At 40.6% G+C, this 25604-nt stretch overlaps 3 protein-coding genes across 9 annotated transcripts in view; all 3 read right to left on the minus strand.

Moving 5' to 3' along the window:
• arhgef12a (Rho guanine nucleotide exchange factor (GEF) 12a) overlaps positions 1-1170 on the minus strand; it is a 34528-nt gene extending 33358 nt beyond the window's left edge. For 3 of the 4 annotated variants that reach the window (XM_010729649.3, XM_027280467.1, XM_010729648.3), the window contains exon 1: positions 268-1169. The gene's annotated coding sequence lies outside the window, so the exon portion shown is untranslated. Of the gene's footprint in view, positions 1-267 lie in introns of all 4 variants that reach the window. The other variant, XM_019257431.2, reaches the window with a different exon arrangement.
• A 3919-nt stretch (positions 1171-5089) lies between these two features.
• On the minus strand, positions 5090-9981 carry tlcd5a (TLC domain containing 5a). Of its 4 annotated transcripts, none has more exons than XM_027279933.1 (3): positions 9668-9981; positions 8043-8246; positions 5090-7565 (listed from the first exon to the last, which is right to left on the minus strand). In XM_027279933.1, exons 2-3 carry the CDS (start codon positions 8236-8238, stop codon positions 7126-7128), a joined length of 636 nt encoding a protein of 211 aa, XP_027135734.1. In that variant the 5' UTR covers positions 8239-8246; positions 9668-9981; the 3' UTR covers positions 5090-7125. The 4 variants fall into 4 exon arrangements, with proteins under 4 accessions (XP_027135734.1, XP_010727947.3, XP_019112970.2 ...); XM_010729645.3 differs by having other exon boundaries at positions 5090-7658; positions 9668-9978; XM_019257425.2 differs by lacking the exon at positions 9668-9981 and adding an exon at positions 8405-8640 and having other exon boundaries at positions 5090-7658.
• A 670-nt stretch (positions 9982-10651) lies between these two features.
• oafa (OAF homolog a (Drosophila)) lies at positions 10652-25152 on the minus strand. The gene is made up of 4 exons (XM_010729644.3): positions 24318-25152; positions 13577-13711; positions 13312-13492; positions 10652-12548 (listed from the first exon to the last, which is right to left on the minus strand). The coding sequence occupies exons 1-4, from the start codon at positions 24618-24620 to the stop codon at positions 12274-12276; spliced, it is 894 nt and encodes a 297-aa protein (XP_010727946.2). The 5' UTR covers positions 24621-25152; the 3' UTR covers positions 10652-12273.
• Positions 25153-25604: the final 452 nt, after the last annotated feature.

The raw sequence follows: 25604 nt of genomic DNA on the forward strand, positions 1-25604 counted from the left end.
AAAAAAAAAAAAAACACTAGAGGAAACAAAAATACTACCTATAGGCTATGTGTTGTCAAAATGTAACAGCAGAAGGGAATCAAGCTTAAAAAATATATATATATATTAATCGGGGCCTGTACAGTCTTAGATGATTTCCCACCCCGGCAATAAACAATATTTTGGCAACAACAATAAATGGCACAAGTTGGCAACTCCTTTTTTTTGCATTCACATCCCAGTTGAATATGTGTAAACAATCTGTACTCCAATGTTAATAACAGACACCTTGGCCCAAGCGATGTTAGTAGTCGTCTGCGTCTCCGTCTGCCAGCACCGCCACCACCACCACCAGCCCAGCTCGGCTTGACCGGCCTCGGTTTCCCCCTAAATGATCTTTGAAGATGCTCGAAATTCCTCCAGTCCCATTTGGTATTCCCTGCTCCCAGAAATGCCTCCTTGTCTGCGGCTGTGGGGACGACTCTCCCGTGACCATGAGAATCAAAAGCAGCTAAATTGTTGTAACAGCTTAAAAAAAAAAAAAAAGATTTTTTTTTGATTTTCTCACTCTCCAACAGCTACCCGAGCTAACAAAAACAGACGAGCTGCTTTCAGCAGAAAACTTTGCTTCGCATGCTCTTGTTCCGAGTGCAAACTAAGCAAACTCCCCGTTCACAACAATGAGCCGGCCGACGACCGAAAAATATACACACACACACACACACACAACAACAACATGAATGTTGACTTGGCTTTTTTAGCGATATGTCCTTCAGGGAAAAAAAAACCAAAGTGTCTCCTTGAGAAAAGGTGTGGAAGCAGAAAGCTAGCACCGCGCAGCGCTCCTTGACTCCATGTTTCCAGGACTCAGTCTTTTCTCGGCAGGATTCCCGTGGATGGAAGCAGGCTAGCTATGTGGCCAGCTAACGGGACAGAAAGTAAACCCCCCTTCAGTCCTCCTGTGAGCAACGGCGCAAAAAAAAACACACCGAGCACGCTTTAAAACTTCCTTCAGCGAACACCGAGCTTTCCCCCCAACGTAACACGTTATTTGTGCGGGGATATAAGTTGCCGAAAGGTGCCCAAAATCCCACTTTCTGCCGCTAGCAACGCCCTAGCCAGCTAGCTCTCTGTGTGTGTGTGTGTGTGTGTTCGGTCTACCAGCGCTTCCACTAACCACTTCCGCCGGGAGATGTGAAAACTCATTTTGTTTCAGCATAATGTTAGGGAAACCCTGCTGCAACCACTCCACTGCTGCTCCTGACACCAGTGTTAGTGACACGCTGCTCATTTTTAAACTAGTTTTATTTGTTCTTATGCTGTACGTATAGTATACATCATGATAGAGTAGTATATGTGGTGTATATATATATTATAGAGAGAGAGAGAGAGAGAGCATGTTATGAATGAAAAGAGCCTGATGCATGCATGTTAGATAGGTCTGCAACCATTAATCGACAAAAAAATAATCAACAGCAGTTTTAATAATCATCTAAAATAGTTGCAGCCACTCAAATATTTATATTTACTTTGTTTTCTTTTTTTCTTCTGTGACTGATAAGAAGACAAACAGAATATCTGATCAAATAAAAACATTTGAATGATTTTGTTTCAGCATAATGTTAGGGAAACCCTGCTGCAACCACTCCACTGCTGCTCCTGACACCAGTATTAGTGACACGCTGTTCATTTTTAAACTATTTTTATTTCAGGGTTCCCACGGGTGCTTGAATTCCTTGAAAATGCTTGAATTTCAATTCAGTGTTTTCAAGGTTGTGAAAATGCTTGAATTTTTTTGTGAAGTGCTTGAAAATGCTTGAAATTTGTCTATTTGTCACTGTTATTGCGCTATGGTAGTTACACAATACACCGCTCACAAGCTGAGAATACAAGCCAATTCACAATTAGTTAAAAATCAAAACAGTCAATCTACCACCATATGAAATAATGCTAATTAGACCCATATTATTATGCCATACAGTGGCACCGCTGCGCTTCCCATGACCATCATGGCAAACACAACTAGTAGGCTACCTATTTAAAGGTGCTGGAAAAATGGAAAAACTGGTGCTTGAAGGTGCTTGAAAAGTGCTTGAATTTGTTCATGAAAAAGGTGTGGGAACCCTGTTATTTGTTCTCATGCTGTACGTATAGTATACATCATGACAGAGTAGTATATGTGGTGTATGTATATAATATATCTATCTCTATATATCTCGTCGATATAAAGCAATACGTATCTATATATCTAATATAGAGAGAAGAGAGCAGAGAGCGAGAGCCGAGAGAGAAGCAGTCGCGCGCGCACAGCGTTATCCATGAAAGGCCTGCTGCATCGCACGGCCTCGGTCTGCAACCATTAATCGACCAAAATCAGCAACATAGTTTAAAATCATCAAAATAGTTGCAGCCACTCAATATTATTGTAACTTTGTTTTTCTTTTTCTCTGTGACTGATAAGAAGACAAACAGAATATCTGATCAATAAAAAAACATTTGAATGATTTGTTCAGCAAAGGTTAGGGAAGCCCTGCGGCAACCACTCCACGCTGCTCCTGACACCAGGTAGTGACACGCTGTTCATAAACTATTTTTATGGCAGGGTCCCACGGGTGCGTGAATTCCTGAAAGCTGAATCAAGTCAGTGTGTTTCAAGGTGGTGAAAATGCTTGAAGTTTTTGTGAAGTGCGGAAAAGCGTGAAATAGGTCCGGATTGGGCCTGTGTATTGGGCGCTATGGGAGTGTACACAAGAAACCGCACAAGCGGAGAAGACAAGCCATGCACAAGTAGTTAAAAATCAAACAGTCATCACACCATAGAAATAAGTGCTAAGTAGCCCCAAGTAATGATGCCATAGACAAGTGGCACACAACCGCGGAGCTTCCCATGACCAGTCCATGGAGCAACACACACTATAGGCGATACTATAAGTTAAAGGGGCGAGAAAAGGGAAAAACGTGCTTGAAGTGCTTGAAGTGCTTGAATTGTTCAGGAAAAAAGGGTGGGGAACCCTGTTATTGGTCGCAATGCGGTCCGTATCGTCTACATCAATCCAAGTAGTAACTGTGTATGTATCTACTAATCTCTATCTATCTATATATAGAGATCTCTCTAGAGAGATCATATCTCGCGGCGCGCGCGAGAGAGAGAGAGAGAGAGAGAGAGAGAGAGCACGTTATGAATGAAAAGAGCCTGATGCATGCATATTACATAGGTCTGCAACCATTAATCGACCAAAAATAATCAACAGCAGTTTTAATAATCATCTAAAATAGTTGCAGCCACGCAAATATTTATATTTACTTTGTTTTCTTTGTCTTCTGTGACTGATAAGAAGACAAACAGAATATCTGATCAAATAAAAACATTTGAATGACACCTTAAAGGCTGGGAACTTGTATTGGATATTTTGTAGACGATTAACGATTAATCGAAGAAGTAATTGGCAGATGAATCGATAACATAGCCCCAAACATTACATGGTTGTATATTAAATTATATGTAAATTAGTCAGTCAGCTAATTGATTATTTAATTAAACATACACAAGAGATCTCTTTGAAGAATTCAATTGATTAGTCGATTGACAGGAAATTAATCAGCAACACTTTGGTCAATTGATTAACTGTTTAGGTCAATTATGAAGCAAAAGGCCAAACATTGTTGGTTCCAGTTGTAACTTTGAATTGTTGGTCAGACAAAACAAGCAGCATGTAAAGAGATGCAGACATAAGATCGCCACAGACTACAGACTAAACAACTGCACCTATTGTATAATCAGTCTATTCACTAATAAAGGAAATAGTCATTAGTTACAGAGCTAGTTGTATATGTATATATTGCTGGATTATTTGCTTTTCTTTGTCATGTCCTAAACAGTTTACTTTATGGTGGTTGATTAAATGACAATGTGTGTTGTTGTATGATTATTTCATAGTTTTCATGACTCTCTGCTTGTCTGTGGTTGGTCTAGGACTGGTTATTATGTTCATTATTTACAACTTACAGTCCAGTTCTTTGTCCATCACCCTAAAGAAGACACTCATACGTTATATCTGATGAAACTCATCCAGAGGGGAAGCTTAAAAAAACATATCATCTGAAGAACAGAGAGAAAACAAGTGGCCATGTGAGTGCAAGTGTAAGAGACGATAATGGAAATGTACAAGACACTCAAGTCTACCTGGAGGCTTTCATTCATGTCATTGTATTTATTATTACTGCAGAGTCAGTGTAAACAAAATCTCAAGACCAAGATCCATATTCAGTGTCATCAATATTCAATGTTTACATTAGTTGTCCATTGAGTATTTCTCTTTTATCACTGTACATGTGCACTTTTGAGAAAAGTAAATGCACTTAAGATGAGAACATCACCAATAATATAATGACAGATATTGTTAGAGGTAGTGGTTTAAAAGTCATTTTGCACTACTACAATAGATCTGTCCAAATCCTTTTAACCTTTAAATAGTGCTTGTGTACATGAGTGAAATATTTGCAATTATACTTCTGTACCTTCTTACTATTTGTCCTGTTTGTTTGTCTGGATCCTGTCTGACTTAAGTAGTGCATTGCATTTGATTATCTTCACTGTGTTGTGCATTGCAGTCCTATTGCATTATTTACATCTCTGGCAGCAGACAAATTACTGCATATACTGCATGATACAACAGTATATGCAATAAACTGTGTATTACATGCAGTATCGTACATTATATTAAACTATTTGTGTGCTCAAATGCATAAAAATATATTTGAAACTGTTCAATTTATGCTCGAGAGGACAATAACAAAAAGTAAAATGGTCTTTTAGATAAAGATTTGCAAAACTAAATGTATCATGTGATATTATTTTCATGGCAATGCTGTAAACATATATATTTTTTCCTTTTCATGTCTTTATTTTAGCATTGCTAAATGACTGTCCTTGATTTCCGCAGTGAGGCTGCATGTATATGATATGACACCATCATGTGGACGGTTGAGGTAACTTCAGCTTCAGTGCAATACTACTTCTGTGTATCTGTGTAATGATGTAAATGCAGCTTATCCTTTAGTTTTTGTTAACGTTTTGTTGTTTGAGATTCATTCAAAAGCATACAAACAGTCTGTCACATCTTTATTTTACTTCACACAGGGATGACAAAGGCAAATAATGAAACCACAACTCAAACTGAAAATGGTTCTTCATTACTCCCACTCTTACGGTGGACGGTTTACAGTACAGCACGAGACAAAAACCAAACAGAAAAATTAGGAAAGTACATTCAGATAACTAAGGCACACACCAGTTAGATTTTTTTTTTACTGTCTTTGAATAATGGTGATGCTCGCATGATTCTTAACAGTAGCAGCCAGGTAAACAGACACATTGTTCAATATAAATATGAAAACAAAGAAATGACAAGTGTTTTCATACAGTACCGAAGGAATATATGTGACCTAAAAAAAAAAACATGTGGCAATAATAAGAACACCGGTATAAAGTCTGAGAAGAAAAATGAAAGCTGGTAGTACTTTCTTGGCAATAAGCAAATCCAGTTGTGAAGAGGGCTAAATCATACTACTCTGCCTTCAACCCCTGATGCACTTGTGTGTTGTGTGGTTGAAATCAACATCACAATATTAGGACGAATATCTTACTGATAAGTAATCTCACATTATGGCAAATCTATGTAAAAATCACACATAAAATACTAAAACTCAGACAAAACTCTTCACGCGTGTAAAAAAAAAAAGTTAGTTTGTTGATTTTTTTATTATATTGGACAACAAAACTTAACTTAATATGATTATATCATCTCAATATGACTTTACTTAAAGTTGCTCAATGATAACTATTGCCCAGCCCTTGATGTGTGTGTGTGTCACTGACTTATGACTAAATGTAGAAATCATCAAAAACATTTCAGGGGCTACAAAAAACAAAAGATGCTCTTACATATATGATTGCACAAGTTTTCATCCACTCCCAAGTCAGAGGCTATCTGGTTGATACTGACAGCAGCATATGTTTGTCTGAAAGATTAAGTCAGAGAGTAGAACATGTACATCTCAAAAACTTAAAAGACATTTTAAAAAAGAAATAGCCGAAGAAGAAGTCAGACGAAAGATTAGCACACTGTACAGATAGCTCACAATGACTGTAATTTAATTGTCAAGTCTTGTCTGACAGGATCTCTGCATGACTAAAACACAACTAAATGAATTGGAAGCTATCAGTACAGATCTTTGGTCTGACTTTATCTGAAAGAAGTCAGGAGGGTCTACGTTCACACAGTTGATACGGTGAAATCAGACTCTTCAAAATACTTTAATATACTAACATTTCACTAACATTCAAAGATATTTATAGTCTGCATAAATATCCAAATAGCATTACCAATGTAGAACTATGTAATTGAGAGGTTCCTTACCACGAAGCCCTTTGCACGAGAGAAGTAAAATAAAAGAAGTGTTTTTTGGGCGTGCTCTGCAATAGGGTCAAAGACAGCAGGCAAAACCTTAGAGGAAGTACTATAAACTATATTAAACAGAGTAATCAAACAAATCACACACATTTCTGTGGAATTCACTCCAACTTTCTGACTTCATCTCCCTGAGTATACCTTTCACATCTGCTCAAAGTTTAAGTTTAGGATTACAAGGAAACCAATCCTAACTTTTTTATATGACTAAAAATGTTTCACAAGGACCTCGGGCATTACATGTAAACAGTTTCTTTCCTAACATTTAGCTTTCTTTTGGAGCAACACAACCACATATGACTAGGCCACAGTTCACTGCAACTGAAAGCAACATCTGTTCATGTGTTTATACAAAGTGCTTTGGTTTTCAGTGACATTTAAACTACATCTGTGTTGTTTGTTAACTGCACATTTTACACAAAAATCGAATGTGTTCAGCTGCAATAACTGCATAAAAATGAGTTTTTATTTTCAAAATGCAAAGGTGTTGAACCTTACAGACTGACGCCACAGGATATTTCTCAATATAGAAAACTATGACTTTGAAATATCCCTTTTTTAAATCTCGGTTTAACGTACAATAAGTTGATTTTCTTTGTACTTCCCATTGTGTGTCCAAAGTGAAAAACACAACACAAATTATGCAAATCAATTTCCTTTAAGAAGCACAAACCGATCAGTCTTTCTTCCCTTCATGACCATTAGCTGTCACTGTCTCTTGTTGGTCTCGCTGCTGTTTGTGCCATCTCTTGCTCTTCCGAATTGCAAATCGAACAATGTCCACCATAAACACCCAGGATAGAGCGTACATAGCCACTCCCCCACACTTGATAAAGAATCTGGGTCTCGGGGAGATCAGCTCACAGTACAGCATTGTGCCTCCCACAAAGATTCGCATCACCACGAACAGCAGTACAAACAAGACATCCACAACGTTCCCCAGCCATGTCCCGTAATGTCCCGTCTGTTTGAGGAACCAGCGTGCCTGCAGAAGGGGGTTGGTGATTTCACTGCCAAAGAGGACAGCGCAGCCCTCGATGCCAGACTCCCCCAACCACAGGGTCAACAGGATTCCCAGGATGCTCATGGTGTGGTGGGCCAGCATAACGGGTCCCTCTGTGCGGAAGTAGACACACCAGGCCATATCAAAAATGAAGTAGCCCAGGCTCACCACCATGGCACTTATCTGCAGAGGAGTGTTCTTGGTACCTGGTATCCATGAACAGAAACATACAGGTTTTAGTATTAGTATTAAATACAAGAAAAAAACAAGCATAAAGTCACAGAGATGAAAGTGTCACAGGAGCATATAATTATTAATATCAACATGAAGATACAAACTTCTGATTTACAACTGTACATTTATTTGCTAATAGCTGTTCCAAGTAACACTTTCAAGAGTAATGCTGAAAGTGAAAGTGACAAAATCAATCTGCAACTACATTAATAAATGATTATTGACTGCAGCCACAGTGTTTCTAGGATTACATGACTTGAGACTTACTTATTTGAGTAGCATTTACAACAGCTTCAGTTTGTTAATCTTAAGTTTCACACTGATAACTTGAATCAACAGATGGTAATCATTCCTACCTGGATAAGTGAAAGGCCAGGGTCCATCCACATAGCCTATGTAAGCTGTGATGCAAACTGCCAGGATGCCGTGTACCAGGGTGACAAGACGGCAGTTCCACTCGTAGCTCCTGGACCCGTTAACGTAACACAAGATAAAGTAGAAAGAGACCCAACAGGACAGGCACAGGAGTGCCACAACCACAAGCAGTGCCATCTTCTCGCCTACATGCAAAACAATGTAGAAAAACAGCTGAAACCAACTTACAGTTGCTTTGCTCAGAAGCTTTCCAACTTTGAATCACATCACACAGAAAGAGAAAAATGCAAAGGGTCACATCTTGCTCCGTAATATCGCTTACAGTAGGAAGAGACAGCATTACCGTCCTAAGACTTGGACTGTGCAATCCTTTGTAAGTGTCCAACAATTAGCCTTTGCTTGAACTATAATAGCACTATAGTTGGCAGGCCGAGGGTCTGGTGGGGTGAGGGGGCCGTCTCTTCTTCTGCAGTGACGTTTGTACTAGGTGGTGAGACCGTGCAGATGGACGGGCCCACACTCACTGGAACACTTGAGTCTCAAAGACTTCAAGCAAGTTTCAAAAGTAGATGAGAGGTTACTGGGTGCTGGGCCTCAGACAGTTTTGTTTTTCAGAAGTTATTAAATGACATGTACCCTTTGAAAACAAACTGAACTCTTGTTTTGGTTGTGATTCACACCAAAATAACACAGCATGGGGAGGTGAAGCTGTGGTATTAGTGGACAACAACAACAAAAATATCTGTTGTGATGTATTCAAACCAATGATCACCATAGTTACTAATATATACAATATATAGGCTAGAAACTGGGAATGTTGTTTGTTTTTGTTTGAAAATGGCAAATTATCGATCAAGTATCAGAATCTATTGATTGACCAATTGGCGTATCATTTCACCTGTAACATAAAACAGCTATGATGGATGAGACCAAACTACATAACACTAATAACTAGGCTATGTAAACTGTAAACAGCATATAACACAAACAAGGTGTTGGTGTGCAGAAAAAAACACACTCACTGGACACTTCATTTGAAGTTCATTTCATTAAAAAAAAAAAAAAAGGCAACAATTCAACTATATATGTTTATTTTTGAGGTTGTAGTGTTGTGGTGGTTGCTATACTGTTGCTTGACAAGGTGGGCCTAATCTTATAGCCTTTGGTCCAGTTTAACTCCACTGTAACCTCAATAATAAACAAAAAAAATGAGCATAATGAAATATAAAAATGAAATATGTTTTGTAACCTGCTTGTCTTTGTGTGTTGCTCCTACCCTGGCCTGGATAAGAGTCTTTGTTAAGCTTAAATAAAGTTATAACAGGACATGTATAACTACGTCTCCATGGAAACCCGCAGAGGAAATAACAAAAAAAGCCGTTGTCAGGTAGCTGGATTATTGTTTACTCCCTCTCTGTTAAACTAAGTTTACTTGTTCCTAAACTGAAATGCCACAAGGAGCAGAGATTATCCTTCATTTTAAGAGGATGCTCTCTCTCTGCCACGGTTAGCTGGATCAGATAGCAAACTGACCGGTGGCAGGCTAACGTCACAGCGCTAACAAAGCGTTATCTTACGTCCACGGACGGTGTTAAAATATCATTACCGTGATGCTGCGCATGTGTTTCTTCGTTTACATCCTCGGTGTCTGAAGTCCTGTGAAGATATGTTTCCTTAAAAAGAGACTGTTAAAAGGTGTCTGCTATTGGTTTTCCTTTGCGTGAGCTTCGCCGGTGACAACAGCAGCCTCCCTCATCATCCCTTCATTTGCCTTCCACCTTTATCAGTCTGCATGCAAATGTCTGTGCAGCCTTATCTCCAAATATAACGTCCTTTAGAGATTGCAGTGGGATTAATATTTAACACAGCGCATGTTTGTTGCCATGCATCCTTGTTGATAAATCCCCAAAGCAACGGATGATGTTTGGTCATATTTTTTTTTAAACAGTGGCGACACCTTGTGGTCAATGAGAGGGATTACACACACGTTATCCTCCAGCAGGGGGACAAAATGGAAGAAATACAGTACAGAGTAACACTCCAACTAATAAATCTTCTTTAATATTATAATATGGGGATGCACAGTGGTGTCATGGACGCAGAGGACATCTCATCTGCATGACATCATGAGTTTCAGTCCCGCCCCTAGCTTGTCTAACACATTTCATTCTATCGTTGCCCCTATGTTAATCAAATCAAATCAATTTTATTTGTATAGCCCAAAGTCACAAAGTACATTTTCCTCGGAGGGCTTTACAATCTGTACAGGGAGTGACACCCTCTGTCCTTAGGCCCTCGGTTCGAGTGAGGAAAAACACAAAAAACCTTTAACAAGGAAAAAATGTGGAAGAAACCTCAGGAAGAGCCACAGAGGAGGGATCCCTCTCCCAGGACGGACAGACGTGCAATGGATGTCAGATGTTAACCTGTATATGATAAATAATCTGTGCCTGATCTCCAGAGAGTAAGCACACTGATATTTTGCACAATAAAAGCAAGCATTCAAGGGCTTTAAAATGCTGATTATGCAGTCACAATGTTCTCAGTATGCACACCATGTCCTCTAAAACAATCGTTCACACTTTGTATGTGCAGTGCAAAGAAAGACTTTATTGAAACAATTCATGTAAAACACAATTCTTAAACGGTACATTACCTAATTGCTTCATTTTCTCCTCATGGCAACTTTTTACAACATATTCTGAACTCTTTCATAGAAAAAATATGTTTACAAACTTAATCTACAATTACATAGCAAAGATATCAGTGGAAATGTTAAGGCACTTGATCACCAGAGAAGGCCACAAATAGAAATGTTTCACTCATTTGGTTTTTTTTAGTCAGCCGGACATACTAACCTTTTCCATCTTTATTCTGAACATTTGATATGGCTGTAAAGACTGAAATGAACATGGAGGTAAGACAACCCAAAATTAGACTTCAACCTTGTTGCTCTACAGATCAACAGACAGACAAAATGACATTTGGTCCCACAAGCTCAAGAAGTGCTCCTTGAATCACATGTGAAAAAATGATCAGGGATATAAGATGCATAAATTAAAAACATTTAATTGTTGACATGAACACACACAACCAAAAACCAAAAGAACAGAATTCTGGCATTTGGATAGAACAGAAAACGTAAGACACTTCTTTAACCAGAAGAGGGCAGTATAGATTATTACAAAGGCTATTTCTTGTTAAACTTACATGGAAAAACACCATAAGAAAGAGCCTGTTTCTAGAAACTGAAACATTACACCCTTCTTTTGACAGCATTTCCTTTGACTTTGGTTTATTTGACTCTTTTAAACAGAATGAGAATGTGACTGATGGGCATGAGGAGCCCCCCTCCCCATGGGTATTGAACTAAAACTGTCCTATTAAAAAGACAATACACCTGTTTATTCACACTCTCTGTATAAGGAGGTTAAAACATTCTGAAATGTGTCTGAATACTTCTTGATTACTGAGGACCTGTGGTTTAGATGTGTGACTTTAAGAGCTTGTTGAATGTAAGAAGAAAAAAGGAAATGATGATAAGGTTATTTTTCAATAAAAAGATACAAAAATAGTCCTCCATAATTTCACTTTGCAACCAAAATAAATAAAGCCAGCATTAGAGAAAAGCATTTTTCTTTGTCAGCTAGCTTACGTGTTCTAAACAGGCGTTCAGCTGACTATAAACTGTTTTTCACAGAGTTATTTAAGAGAGCTCAATCCACCATCCAAATTTTCCTTCACCAGAATGGAAGATTGTGTCTGTATGACTCCTTTGAACAGAGTGGGAGTCTGTTGTTCCTCTGCTGGTGTTTAATTGAGCAGAAATACACTGTCCAAGCTGCGTGCATACCGTAGCTTGTTTGAGAGGTTATTGTTGTTGGCGTCTGTCAACTGCTCCGATAATTGCTCCAAAAAAATAAAATAAAATAAAATTAAGAAAAAAAAGGCACAAAAGTGACAGCTTGACAATGATATGTCATTTTCCCAGAAAAAGGCTCAAAGTCAGTGGGTCCTCTTAGAACGACGTGCTGCATCTCTCTTTCCTTTAAGGTTTTGGCCTCATTTGGAACCTGAATTCATTGAACATTTTGGATCTCACCATTCCCCAGGTCCAGTGTTACTGTGTTCACTTTGAATAGCATGGGTGGAGAAGCATTGGCATGGCTGGCAAAAATGTATTTCTCTTTTCTAACCACCCAGAACAAAATGCTAGGTCTCTTCGTCCCATAGACACAGCTGTTTTTGGGGAACATAGTAAGTGAAATGGTATCCCTTGCTGCAGCTCTTTATGCCACACTTGTAGTTAGAGCCTTTGCCTGTGGTGTCCCGACTGCGGCAGTACTTCAGCAGACATGGGTACCACTCCAGACGCAGGCTGTATGTGCAGAGACAGGGCTGCCACAAGTCTTTAGTGGAGTGACAGGCCTTAAAGCTGGCCGCCTCTGTTGTTTGGGGCAGGACCTCGAATATGGAGGCATCCACTCCTATAACACAGACAGGAGAAGCACATTATTATTCATGCTTGTGGTATTTAAAACAAAAAGCAAGCTATCATAGAGTTGTGTGAATCATTCTCTATCTAATTTCCCTTAATTAAACACTGTATTGAAGTGTAGAGGGTGAACAAAGTGGCTGAAAAGAGGGGAGATGGTGCAGTAAAAGGGGAGCTTTGTTATGCAAAGGAGACGCTACTGGGATTCCCTCTGCTGATGATGGTGCAGAGTGCTTGGTAAACCATGACCATCAACATTGTTTCCTCTATAACAGTGCTGTCAGTGGACAACAAGGCTGTCATATGGATTCTCCTCAGCATGGACAATTTGGACTTCATTGCTATTAAAAATACAGGATCCCGCTGCAAGAATAACTTAAGCTACAAACTTAAAAACATGTTCTCAATCAATCACGTCACACATTATTTCTACGACTGGTTAGGCAAATCAACAATGTGCCTACAAACAAGTGTGCTTGATGCATTTATCAGGAATGTAAAGAAGAAGGTAAACATAGATGAGCAGGAACGGTAATAGAGCCTTATCAACAAAAAGCCAGAGATAATACTTGGAGTAATATCACTAAAACAAAGTGGAAGGAGGTGTTTAGATAAAAACTGGGAAGAGAGAGAGTGTTGGGGAGATAAAGAGTGTCTGTACAGAGATATAAACATTAAGGAGGACATTTTGTTCAAACCACCGACACAACTTGAGCTAGTTTTAATGATAAAACAAAGATAAGATGACCACTGACCTTTGTCCAGCCAGTGTTTGACATCGGCCTCCCTGGTGTAGATAGCCTCTCGGGCCTCGCTGCACATATTATGGATGTGAGAGCTGAGTTGCCAAGCCCGACTTAAATTGACCGCAGCACTCATCGTCAGCTGCTCCAGTCCTCTCCGCTCCTCTGCCAAGCGAATGGCCTGAGGATTTTTCTAAGCAGACAACACAAACGATCACACACTCAGATGTTTTTCATAACACAGCACATGAATGCCACTTGATCTGCCATGTCATACCTGTCTGAGACGAGCCATGGACTCGCTGGGGATGATCTCATTGCGGTTGAGGCGAGAGATGAAGCACAGGGCCTGGTACTGGTTCTGTCCTCTTTCCAGCTCGCCCAGGATCAGCGCTCGGAATATCTTCACATCCTGGAAAGACATAAGGGGGTGAGAGATGACAGGCTGAACGAGTAAACAGACGATTCCCAGAAGACACTGAAGTGGCGCATGAGGCGAGGTCATAATAACTTACTGCTTATGTGTGTAGGCTCATACAGATTAGAACAAATATTCTTTTCATTTTGGTACTTAATGTAGCACTTTTCCAGACACTCAAAGTAATTCAATATGTGGAGTTCAAAGATGTTCAAACAACTGTCTGCTAAAAGTAAGGACGGGTTTATGTTCAGTACACCCATAGAGCCTCATTTGACACTTTGTTGATACATTTTATTGTCTGTAGGCCTGTTTAATGTTGCTCTAGTCATGCTCTGGTTATTTGTACTGTCAAATTAAAGCTCTGGGTTTGTTTCTTGACCAACTTATCAGAGTTCCTCACATGCCGTAAAAGTCAGAAACGTTTTCAACCACGCTATTTAATGTGGAACTGTAGAAGTAGGAAAATGGTGATAGTGGATAGTCCATAAAAAACAAAACAAAAAAAAAACTTGTTGCTGTTGGCAAGTGTGCGAGAGATCTGGCGCCAAACCCAAGGCCATAAAGAGTTCTGTGAGAGGGCATGCAAAGCATGATGGGAAGCTCCAGCAGTGGGGAGAGCAGAGCAGCAGACCTGTCTTCCTATTCATCAGACAATCCCACCACCCCCCACCACCACCCCTTGGCTTCTGCTTCAAGACAGACACACATAGTCTCAAACACCCCTCCTCCACTTTTCACACACCCGTTTGAAGCAAACAGGCTGCAGAGGAGTAGCAGCAGTTTCAAGGTTTTCAATCCCCGGGCAAGAGGAACTATGGGACAGATAAAACAGCCCAGATAACCCGATTGAGTTCTCCATTAGCTCTTTGGTCTCACTTCCTGTATACTAAAGTGTACAAACTGGCAAGAAAGCAATACACCCTGCCTCAGCAGTGTTTACGCTCTGTAGTTCTTTATAGACTGCTTTGCATGATCAGTGCTTCCTCATTTTTGAACCACTTTTGTCCGGGAGAAGAGGTTCTGGCAGGCGTTCAATACAAGCATGGGTATTACACAAGACAATCATACGATACTATTTGACCTTTGGAAAGCAATTTAGAGAGCAAACATTGGCTTTATGTGACATTAACCTCAAAATGTACCCTCATGTGTCTCTGTGAGCAGATGAAAAACATGGACTGAGATTGTAGAAACACAGAAAAACACCCTGAGATGCTCCCATATTGTGATAACAACCCAGCACTCTAGTCTTGTATAAAAAGAACAAAGTCTGAATGATTAAAGACAATGTCAAGACTAGGAGGAGACATGGTTATATCACAGTAAGCACAGTGAGATTTAGGGAGGGAGTACAATGCCGACAGAGAGATGGCCTAGAGTGCCCTAGAGTGTAGGGAGGCGTAGAGGCCACGACTTCAAGACCTCCCATATTGCAGACACATGGCGCTATGCTGGGACACTGTGTTTGTACGTACGTGTGTGTGTGTAGGCAGAGAGAGAGGGAGAAAGAAGGGGGAAGGCATTTGTGTCAGCCACATAGATCTGCCCCAGGGCTCTCTGGGTAATTACAGAGAAGTGGGGTTAGCTCCACAAACTCCGGTTCTTTGGATCTTACTCAATAGTAAAGTGTAGACGCTGAGATCTCCTCCTCCCCTTGTGTCATTATGTGTCCAGATTAATGATTGTCTACTTCTACTGCCCTGCATTTGAATTTAGGCCAAAAAGGCCAAGAGGAGGGCAACAATGCTTAACGTTTTCTGCGTTTAGCCATCTGTACACGATGGAAAATCTCAGAGGAATAGTCTGACACATTGGGAAATTTACTTACTTCTTGCGGAGAGTTAGATGAGAAAAATTGATACCACACTCATGTCTATTTGCTAAATATGAAGCTACAGCCAGTAGTCAGTGTTAGTGTCATGGAAATTTTGAAATTCTGCTTTTTGACAATTGGCGGAACAAGACAAAAGTTTCCTACAGCAACACATGCACACAAAGCAAAGGTTAGTTCACAATGTGCACCCGAGAGATATCGCTCACTCTTATCATACCTTAAAAAGGATCCAACATCTGTTGATACTGTTGATCCAGGGCTGTCTCATGTCTCCCACTATCGTCTCTATCTATCCTGACCTTTCTGACTGTTGCAAATTAGCAATTTTCTATAATGTTCCCAGAAGCCCAACCTCATCTTTTCCGTGAATCTCTCTCAGAGGCACCTTTCTAAATGTTGCTAGGTGACAAAAGATATGACGTTCAGTCACATAAATTCTGTGTAGCCTTCGCCAGAGTGCAGCACAACGCACGTAAAACCACAAACTCCTTTTTATTTTTGCAACAAGGTAAAACAAATGAGATATAACATGTAAATCAGTGAGCTTTAGAGGTGGTGGCAGGCATATTTTGTCGTCCTGTTAAGCAAAGTTAACCATCCGCCTGAGGTGGTTCATATTTAGCATACAGACATGAGACTGGTATTGATCTTTCTCTCCATCTATTCATTTAATCATGAAGGTAGCACAGAATAAAAGCAACTATAAAATATTTCTGTCTGCAGCCAACTGTTAAGACAAATGAAGTTTAATCACAGTCTTTAAATGGCAATAACAACCTTTGTTGATATCTTAGCGGTTTGGGTGCTGCTGAGATAATAATCAGGACGGCTTCTAACAGCAAAAAGAGTAATAACAATGACATCATCTCCACAACTCCATCCAGACTGGAGCTACTGGATTCAACTGTTTGTTTGGATAAGACTAGACTGTCTTCTGCCTGTCTAAAACCAGCACTGGCACACATACACACAGACTTGTCTCTGCCGTCACAGTCAAAGTGAAATGTTGCATGATTAAAGAAGGTTTTAAACCTGTTGCTATGATGACAGGCAGCATCCATTATTATTATTCAGGTAATTATGCAAGGGATGAAAGAAGATCAGACAAATATGATAGCAGCAGGTGTCAGGCTCCTTTGGGATAGTGATGGGGGTACATACAGTTTCCTGTTGTAGCAGAGTCAACGTTATCTGTGCTCTGGGTAAATTCAACCATTGCTCAAATGGTAGTAGGCAAAATGAATGCTGGTGATTCATCTGAATAGTAAAGCACTGATTCACCTTTAGGACATAACAGTAAAATAGGCTTGCTAGAGCTTGAATATGAGGAGTAAGGCCACTTGAATTCACAACTAGTCCTTAAAGAAGCGAGGCCTATATCAGGGGAATGAGTCAGCCCCTAAAAGAACATTTCCACAGAACTACATGAAATTAAAGGTTTGCAGACCAACATTTAGAGAAAATCACCAGGTACGGACATTAAAAATTAAAAGAGTGACATTCCCCCGTCTTGAAAAAGACTAGTAATACCATAATCAAAGGACAGGGTAGCCTTGAGTTTTTCCCCGAGCAGAGCAGTGTAAATGTCAGCACAGCTATAAATAATCCACACAAGTACAGATTCCTCAGCATTGCTCCCTGACACCCAGGACTTAGGCCATTTGCAGACAAACTACCACTGGCCAACAGCCAAACACAAGTCTGTATTCATGCAACCTGACTAGTGGGTCATACTAAGACCTGTTAAACAGGAGAGAGGTGGGGGGCTGTTTCATTGGTGGTTACCTTTGGTGGGCCAGGTTATTTAAGAGGTGAACAAAAGCCTATTCAGACACTGAAAGGGTGCCATTTACAGTGAACATTCTCCCTCACTGTAGTTGTAACCCAGCTAACCAAATACATTCTCTTCACAGCGTATATACCTGCTTTACTGACTCTGAAAACGAGAGCTGTGTTAAGCCCGGTACTGAAAGAAAAATGAGGTTATTTTAAAGAGCAGTTAAGTGAAATGAGTACTGCAACACGTGTAAATCTCACTTTGGGTGCCAAATCACACTTGCACACATGGATGGGCATTTAAAAACACACACAAATGCATGCACATGTACACACACACACACAGACCCACTCATAAACACAAAGTGTGCCAGTAACTATTCCCAGTGCTGGAGGGTCTTCCTGTTTTCCAATCCTCTCTAAGACCCTGTCTGTTGATAAGGCCGACGGCTGGCTGGGGAGGACTGTTGGTCAGCCACGCTCTGATTAGTCATTTGGGATCACTGTGGGTCTGCAAATGTATTTGAGTTGGTCTGAATTTGTTTTTTCAATCAAGCTGTTAGAGCAGGAACCAACAAGTTTCTGAAATATTTATTTAAAAAAAAGCCCTTTCCTCATGAACAGGTACTGATCTTGCTTAGTAACCCAAATTCTGATATATAAAAGCTCATAGTATCAGCATCACAAAGGTTTCCAGTTGATCCCTTTGGCCTATATTTGTTGAAACATAAGTGATGAAATGTTCTATTTACTTGTAGGACCCCTGACCGACCTATAGGGCTCTGAGTCCCCCTTTAAAAACAACATACGGAGTTCCAATGTTTGGTGTTGGAAAACGATATTTGTCTTGGTGCATGAGGGGAGCCCAGTCGAAAAGCACAGGTGTAGGCAGGGATTAAAGATCACGTTGGGAGACAGAGGGAGAGAGGGTGAGACAGACTCACAGACAAAAGAAGAGGGAGAAAAGCCACTGCGCTAAGAAATGCTTGAGTTGAAGCTAATTACATAGGCTCCAAAGACAGGAATGTGGAGTCACATTTGGGGCTGGTCACACCTGGCTGTCCAAAGAGCGAACCAATTAGTAAAGAGAGGCAGTGAATTGATAATAAAAACATTTGAGGCCATGGAAAGAAAGGTGTTCCCCTTGGTTTTTCTCTTGACAACAATGGAAGGTAACTTACTTTTCCAGCTGCTGCAGTGTTAATATTAAAATGTTACACATGTATTTCAATATACAAACAAAAAGGACTCCACCAACAGCCAGTCCTACTCAGTCCTTAAAAGTCTTCCAACCTGTGCAAAATATGTGCAGGCCACAAGGAGGGAACTATTCAGTCACACAGAATCTGGACACAATTATCTAGACACCCAAACTGTTTATGGAGACTTTGCATTCAGGAAACGAGTAAGAGACAAACAGTGAGTGCTAACAGGGAAGGAAATGAGGCAGATAGATAAGGTATAAACAATGGAGATGACTGGAGTCCCATTCAGCCTCTAACCACTATCCCACAGTTTCATATCCTGTTGCACGGGATACACAAACAGCTATTTAGTTGCAAGGCTTTTAAAGATAACAGTATCTAAAAAAAAGTAACTATGTATCATTTTTAAAGGCTGATATTGGAATAATGTTATTTCAGTTGTTTTCTGGGACACCATTTACCGGAAAACCAATCACAACTTCACAACTTTGACAACTGCAACTGTGTTTTATGACTGGAAAAGTGACACACAAGAGCAGTTTATTTGACAAGAAAAGGAGTGATGTAATACATTCCCAGGTGTGGACCCATATAACATTAGCACTAGCACTGAGTGAACTGTCACAAGGGTTGCACAGTGAAGTCAAACACAAGTGAATGAATTAGTTTGAAACTAAGCAGGCTGAGCCAGGACGTAGCCATGAATTTGACAAAAGGACATTTCAGGACACTGTCTGGAGAACAGAACAGAGGTTTTGGCAGAGCCAACACTTTGTTAGCTTTTTTGTTGCCAAGTGCAATCTTAAAACCTCTGAGGTCGTTAGAAATGATCACAACTATGCACGGTGCAAACCACAACTACTGTCTCCTTGTCTATCAAAGGCTACCACAGCAACCTGCAGTCCTTGTGCCTGTCCCTCATCGCTGGAAAAAATAAATAAAATAAAATAAAATAAAAAGAAGGTGGATGATAGCTGTCTCTCCCTGCATGACTGTGGGAATGGAAAGGTTTGTGTTTATCAGAAGCATTACAGATGAACATCTGGCCTGCTGGTGGGAGGAGGATAAAGAATAAAGACATCAACAGGGGCCGAGGGGGCCACAAGAGGCCAAAGGGGGCCCATGTGGGGACTTGAAGGGCCACAACAAGGCCACAGAGGAAGCTATTTTCCTAGGATTCAGAGTCAGTGAGGAACAAAGGGTGGCTAAGAGAAAGCCTTAAGTCCATGGGTTCATCTTTGAAAAGATCCACTGACTGCTCACGTTGATGTAAAGATGTAAAGAGCAGAAACAAAACATTATATTAAAAAAAAAAAAAACAGCCCATATCTGAAATGATCTCAGGTATAAAATGAGTGCATTACTTTTTCTGCAGAATAACCACAAAGCACCTGAACGCACACAAATTCCAGCAGTCAAACAGAGATTTCTAATAAGGGCAAGTAAGAGCGGTACAGTTCCTCAGAACCACACATCTTTCAGTTTTATTATGCAGTAATTTATCTGGGGAGTTTATCTCTTCCATAAAAGGAGTCATGACATGAAAAAGGGGAACTGTGCGGGAGTAGAGGTCTTCTAAGGTACCGCTCAACGTAATCAGAAGCTTGAATATCTGAGGATTTACTGGGACTAAGGACGAAAAACTGAAGTCTATTCACAGTTGTGTCATTTTCACTCAGCCCGGGGACAATTTTTTCACATGATTTCAAAGTATGATGGTGATATACAGATGACTCACTGTGACCTTTAACGGTGTTAGAGATGAAAACTCATATGCCCCTATAATGTGTTTTCAACAGTGTGTGAAGCAACAACATTTTCCTGGAATAGGTGACAGTTTGGTGTAAAAAAAAAAAAAAAAAAGACTTTACAAGTTTGTGCAAGTGACAAAGTGGGATGGTGTTTCAGGGTTGAGTAAGAAACAAGGAGTGGCAGCCAAAAGAAAAGGAAAAGTGTGACTGCATTGCACCGACTTGCAACTGATGTACAGTACAAAACAACCGTCAGTTGCTTCATTTGGCAAACACGGGCATTTCCCACAAACAAAAAAAAAAGAGAACGAACAAGATAGGTTGCCAGTAAGCCTCTCACACAGGAGAGTGTTTGTTTAATAGCTAATAAAAGGCCACAGTCCAAATCCATTTCAACTATTTTAATGGCTGACACAGCGTGTGAAGGCTGTGAGAGGACGAAGAATGGGCATCTGCCAAAATGGATCACATATACTCTACTGTATATCCCAAAGGGAGGGCAAGGAGAAAGGCCAACCAACCTGCCTCCCCAACCCCCAACTCTCATTCTGTGTTTAACATAGCACACGAGGGTGTGTGTGCGAAGAATCTCCAATTCATTCTTACAGCAAGTTTACTGTTGGGCGTATCCATAAAGCCTCTGTGCTTTGAAGACAATCAGAAAATACACTAGAGTGAGCTGACCTGAGGCTAAAACTGCCCCCAGCTGAAACACAATCTGGTTTATAAGGCTGAAACGTAATGAAAATCGAATAATCACACACTCGTTCTCACCACGGTGCTATTGTTTACAAAATCCAGACCCATTTAACATGATAGTGTGAGGCCGTGAGCGTCAAGTGGCCTCCAACATCAACATCTGTTGCTCCCATGACCTATCAGCACAGCAACTGGTCACTCATGACGTGTTTGTACTGATGATAATAAAACTTTCCAGTGCAGGAAAATACTCTCCACAGTGGATGATTTTATGTTATGAGTGGCAATAAAACAAGTATTTTAAGTGGGTTATGCACCAACAAAAGCATGTTGGTATTTCTGTGAGGACAGCAGACTAAAAACACAAGTGTGGGAGGAAAGATTTTCAGATTTAAACAACAATTTCAAATGATTCTACGTCTCTAAATGCTTATTGGTATATTTTTCCTTTAAATAAATCAAAACAGATTAAAAAAACGTCTTCATACATGTTTTATTATAGAGCCATGGTGTATGCGGTTATAGATGTACATGGATACGCACCATTGCAAACCAGAAATTAAATCTTTTTCAAGTGTTAACTCAGGGGAGGCCTCACATTCCTGAATTGATCAAACCCACTGGTCGGACATGAAAGCAGAGACAGGCAGAGTACAAACTGATTAGCCGTCTCTGACAGCGATTCTACATCTGGAAAGACCCAAAAAACAGTCTCCCAAATATGTGAGACATTTCCCTCGGATTAATATCCAAGACATGGTTTATATTCGGCTCAAGGTCTTAGACTGTGTTAGACCATAAATTGTTGCAGCGGTTGCTGAAAGGGGAAAAGCAGATCGGTACTGAATGTGCAACTGACACACGACTTAAGAGGAATTATCTGTTCGAGGTGACAACAGCACATCAGATTTGTCATGTGTTGCAAGACTGTATGATGACACTAAGCTCGTCATGTTGATGTGACTGAGCTGCAGATTGATTGCTGTAATTTTACATTATTTGGAGTAGATTCAGCTGTTAGATAGGCCCACGAAATGTTCTTGCAGCCGAGTTAAGCAACGTACAGATGTGATTACAGAATAAATAGCGGATGATCAACTCCCACCCACGACGCCTGTCTTTTATAAACATAATAAACATGATATGTTTGAACTTAAGAAAGTCTTATCTACATTTGGAGATTTACTCATCATGACACACAGGTGTCAAGAGAAAGATGCACCTTATCATTTTTTCCACATGTCTACATGCCTCTAGAGCAAGACCCAGAAATCACTGTACGGCTGACTCTCACAGTGATTCATTGCTTGGATAAGGTTGACTAAACTTCCTCCTCACATCCAGCAGACCACTGCACCATTGTCTAATAGCTATAACATTTACAATCTCGTTTTCTGCCACGTATTCACAGAAGAGAGAGAGTGAGACAGCTTGTGTCTGATGATTATTTATAGAGTTCTTTTTTGAAAATGATCCTAGACATAGCAAAGATCAGAAGCTTTAAAAAAAAAAAAAAAACACCCAAAAAAACATTGACCTCAATCCTGGGCGAATCAAACGCATCTAGTTCAAAAGCAAAGAGAAATGCTCGATTGACCACTTCCATTCACTAAACGACGAGTAACTTTCCTTTAACCTGTACAGTACCTTTCCACCTATGTCTGTGTTGTTCATTATAAATCTCCAGTGTTTAACATCCCTGTTAAAACACTCTTCTTCCCACATGCGTTCATCTGGACTGTATATTCGTGGCAGCTGGAAGTGACAGCTCATCCAACTTTCCATAAATCTTGGAGATACTGCACAAGAGCTGAATGAAAACCACATGCAGGGGAGAGCAGGAAGAAGTGAACAAGAGACACACAGGGGGACGGAGGGAGAAAGAGACACAGAAAAAAGAGACGGGGTGGGGGGAGGAGGTGGTGGGCAAGGAGGCCGGGGCCTACAACTGTAACAGATAAATCAGGCAGCGGAAAAGTAAAGTGATCTAAGAGATTCTATTGGCTTTCTTCAAATAAACAAAACCATATGTGTGTGTGTGTGTATGCTTGGAAGGATACAGCAACACAGGGCGCCTTGCACTATCAACCAACCCTGGTCACAGATCAGTGTACGTCTCTTTATATTAGTTTGTCACCAATGATTGGGGGCGACGGCCTCTTCTTCTTTCAACTCCAAATTAGCTGTTTTGGTTAGTGAACCAGACGTGCAGATCAAAAAGGTCAGACATGCCCACTTAATCCTGGTAAATCTCCCCCCTTCACATCTCGCCAGCCTGTCAGCTTCTGTGTGACAGCAACCATCACAGACACATGCCTTTGCTCTGTGAGTCCCCACACCACCACCAGCTCCAACACCCTTTACACAAAGCAGTTGTAGTTTTCCTTCCAGGACTGACATTTATGTGTCTCTGAGTGGTCATCGTCGAAAGTGAAACATCATCGTCTTTCCAAAAAATCATGAACGTAATGCCGGTCTGGAAGGGACACTTGACCTGCTTATCTACTTTTAGAAGAATGCTAAATATGGTGGCTGATAATGAGCTCTGGGCTGGACCAGTGAGCAGCAGGGGTTTGAAGGCCATGGGGGTCTGTGGACATCCACATCTAAGGAGCAGCAGCTGTCTTGACCTCTGTGATACCCCCACGGAGTTGGAAAAGATGAAGGAAACAAGTTCTGCTTTAATTTATGTGCGGTTTACAGCGTCTGCACCAGGGAGTTTAGACTGTTGGGGTTATTTCCTTTATGCATCCTTGCCAAGTAGTAACCATTTAGCTTGACTCAAGAGGCCACTGTGGCTACTCTATGTCAGCCTTGGTGGGATATAGTTTTGTGGCTGATATTATTAGTTCATTCAAGAATCTTAAGAAGAAATCTTGTTTTGGGGCTAATGACCTCACCTTTGACATGACTTTGATTTGTTCAGGTAGGGGTGTTCAGGTCATGTGAAACACCTTGTACAGTCAGATTTTTGTCCTGTGTTACAGGAAAGTGTTGAACATCTTAATTCAATCAATGGTGGTTCTCAAAGTGAAGTCTGGGGACCACTAACAGCCCCTGAGAGATCTCCAGGAGGTCCCAAAATAAAACCTGAAATAGTGTTATCTTGGATTTGAATGATGATTAAGTAATAAATGACTTAACCCACTTAACCAACATGTTTTAGTTACTGGAGATAACTGAAGGAGTACCATGGGTACCAGCCTTTATTTTGGGAACCAAGAAGTGAGCTCAGGTGTGCCGGTTCAAGATAAATGTACAGTTAACTGGAGACTTTCTAGTCACATCTTTCATATCTCACATCATCACGTTGAAGAGAAATGACATCTCACCTGTTTAAAGTCCGCCACAAAGGTGATGAGCGTCCCGTCTCCCTGCTTGAACTCGAGCGAAATCGTGTCTCTCTCACTGTCCGCCTCCAACACCTCCTCGGTCACCAGTCCGTCAGAGAGCCGGACCCGGACCCTCAGCTCCGAGCAGAGTCCCACAGCGACTACCAGCACCAGGGCGCAGAGACGGGTCAGTATCCGAACTGAAGGCGCAGAGATGCAACTCGCAAACATCCCCGAAGACGCAAAACTGAACCGGACAACAGTGGAAAAAAATCGAAGCGAGATCCAAAGATCTGCGCTCATATCCCATCCACCACCCACAAACACCACCAACACCAACTATTCTGTTGGCTTTTTCCGTAAAGTCTTTTCCTTCATATTCAAAGCGGGGTTATAGTTTGTAGATCGCAGTCCCATATGGTCTCCAGTGTGCCAGCACTTTTTTTTTTTTTAGAAGTATTACAAGCACGCTCATGGAAATTCAGACGACAAATCCACTTACTAAAATCTCTGCTTTTCACTTGTGGTAGTCTAGTTCACTTCCATTGAAAGTCTCTCTCCGGTGTTGTTGATAAGATCATGCGCATTTCAGTCTCAGCACTACAGCCAACAGTCCGATGATCACACGTTGCTTCTCATTCTGCTTTGTGTTGATATTCCCGTCTTCTCCTTCTTTTCTCTCTCTCTCTCTCTCTCTCTGCAATTCATGCAGTCCCGTCACTTCCTATCCGTCGGTATCCCACTGCTTGCCTGCATGGCCTCCAAACTTTCTGTTGTGTGTGTGTGTGTGTGTGTGTGTGTGAGTGCAGGGATGGTAGTAAACTCTTAAAGCCATACCACCCTCTGAACACTCTCTGCCCATCCCCCTAAAAAGCCTCATGTGATCCTGGTTGCACTCCAGCAAGTAGGCTGAACTAATAATACCCCCCCTCTCTCTCCAACAATTATAACAAAGGTGTTGTTGGGATTTGTAAATCATAGTTTTGTGGATGTTGTGAGGATAAATAAATAAAAGGGCTGGGAAAACTATAAGCTGCAGCTGGCGGGGATCAAAAAGCAAACAATATGAAGTAGCTTTAAAAGACAAAACAAAAGATATCTTTGAAAAACATCTAGTCTATTTTATTTAAATCAAGATAAATATGATAAAGCAATCAATTTGTCATAAACGTGTCAAACTATCTCATCTTATATTTAGATAAATCCTTCTGATAACATCCTTTTGGCACAGTGAGCGTAATTATTTACATCACACAGAGCCAGAGAGTGTAAAACTGAGACTATTAC

This window comes from Larimichthys crocea, chromosome VII (assembly GCF_000972845.2).
Source record: "Larimichthys crocea isolate SSNF chromosome VII, L_crocea_2.0, whole genome shotgun sequence".
NCBI classification, from domain to species: domain Eukaryota; kingdom Metazoa; phylum Chordata; class Actinopteri; family Sciaenidae; genus Larimichthys; species Larimichthys crocea.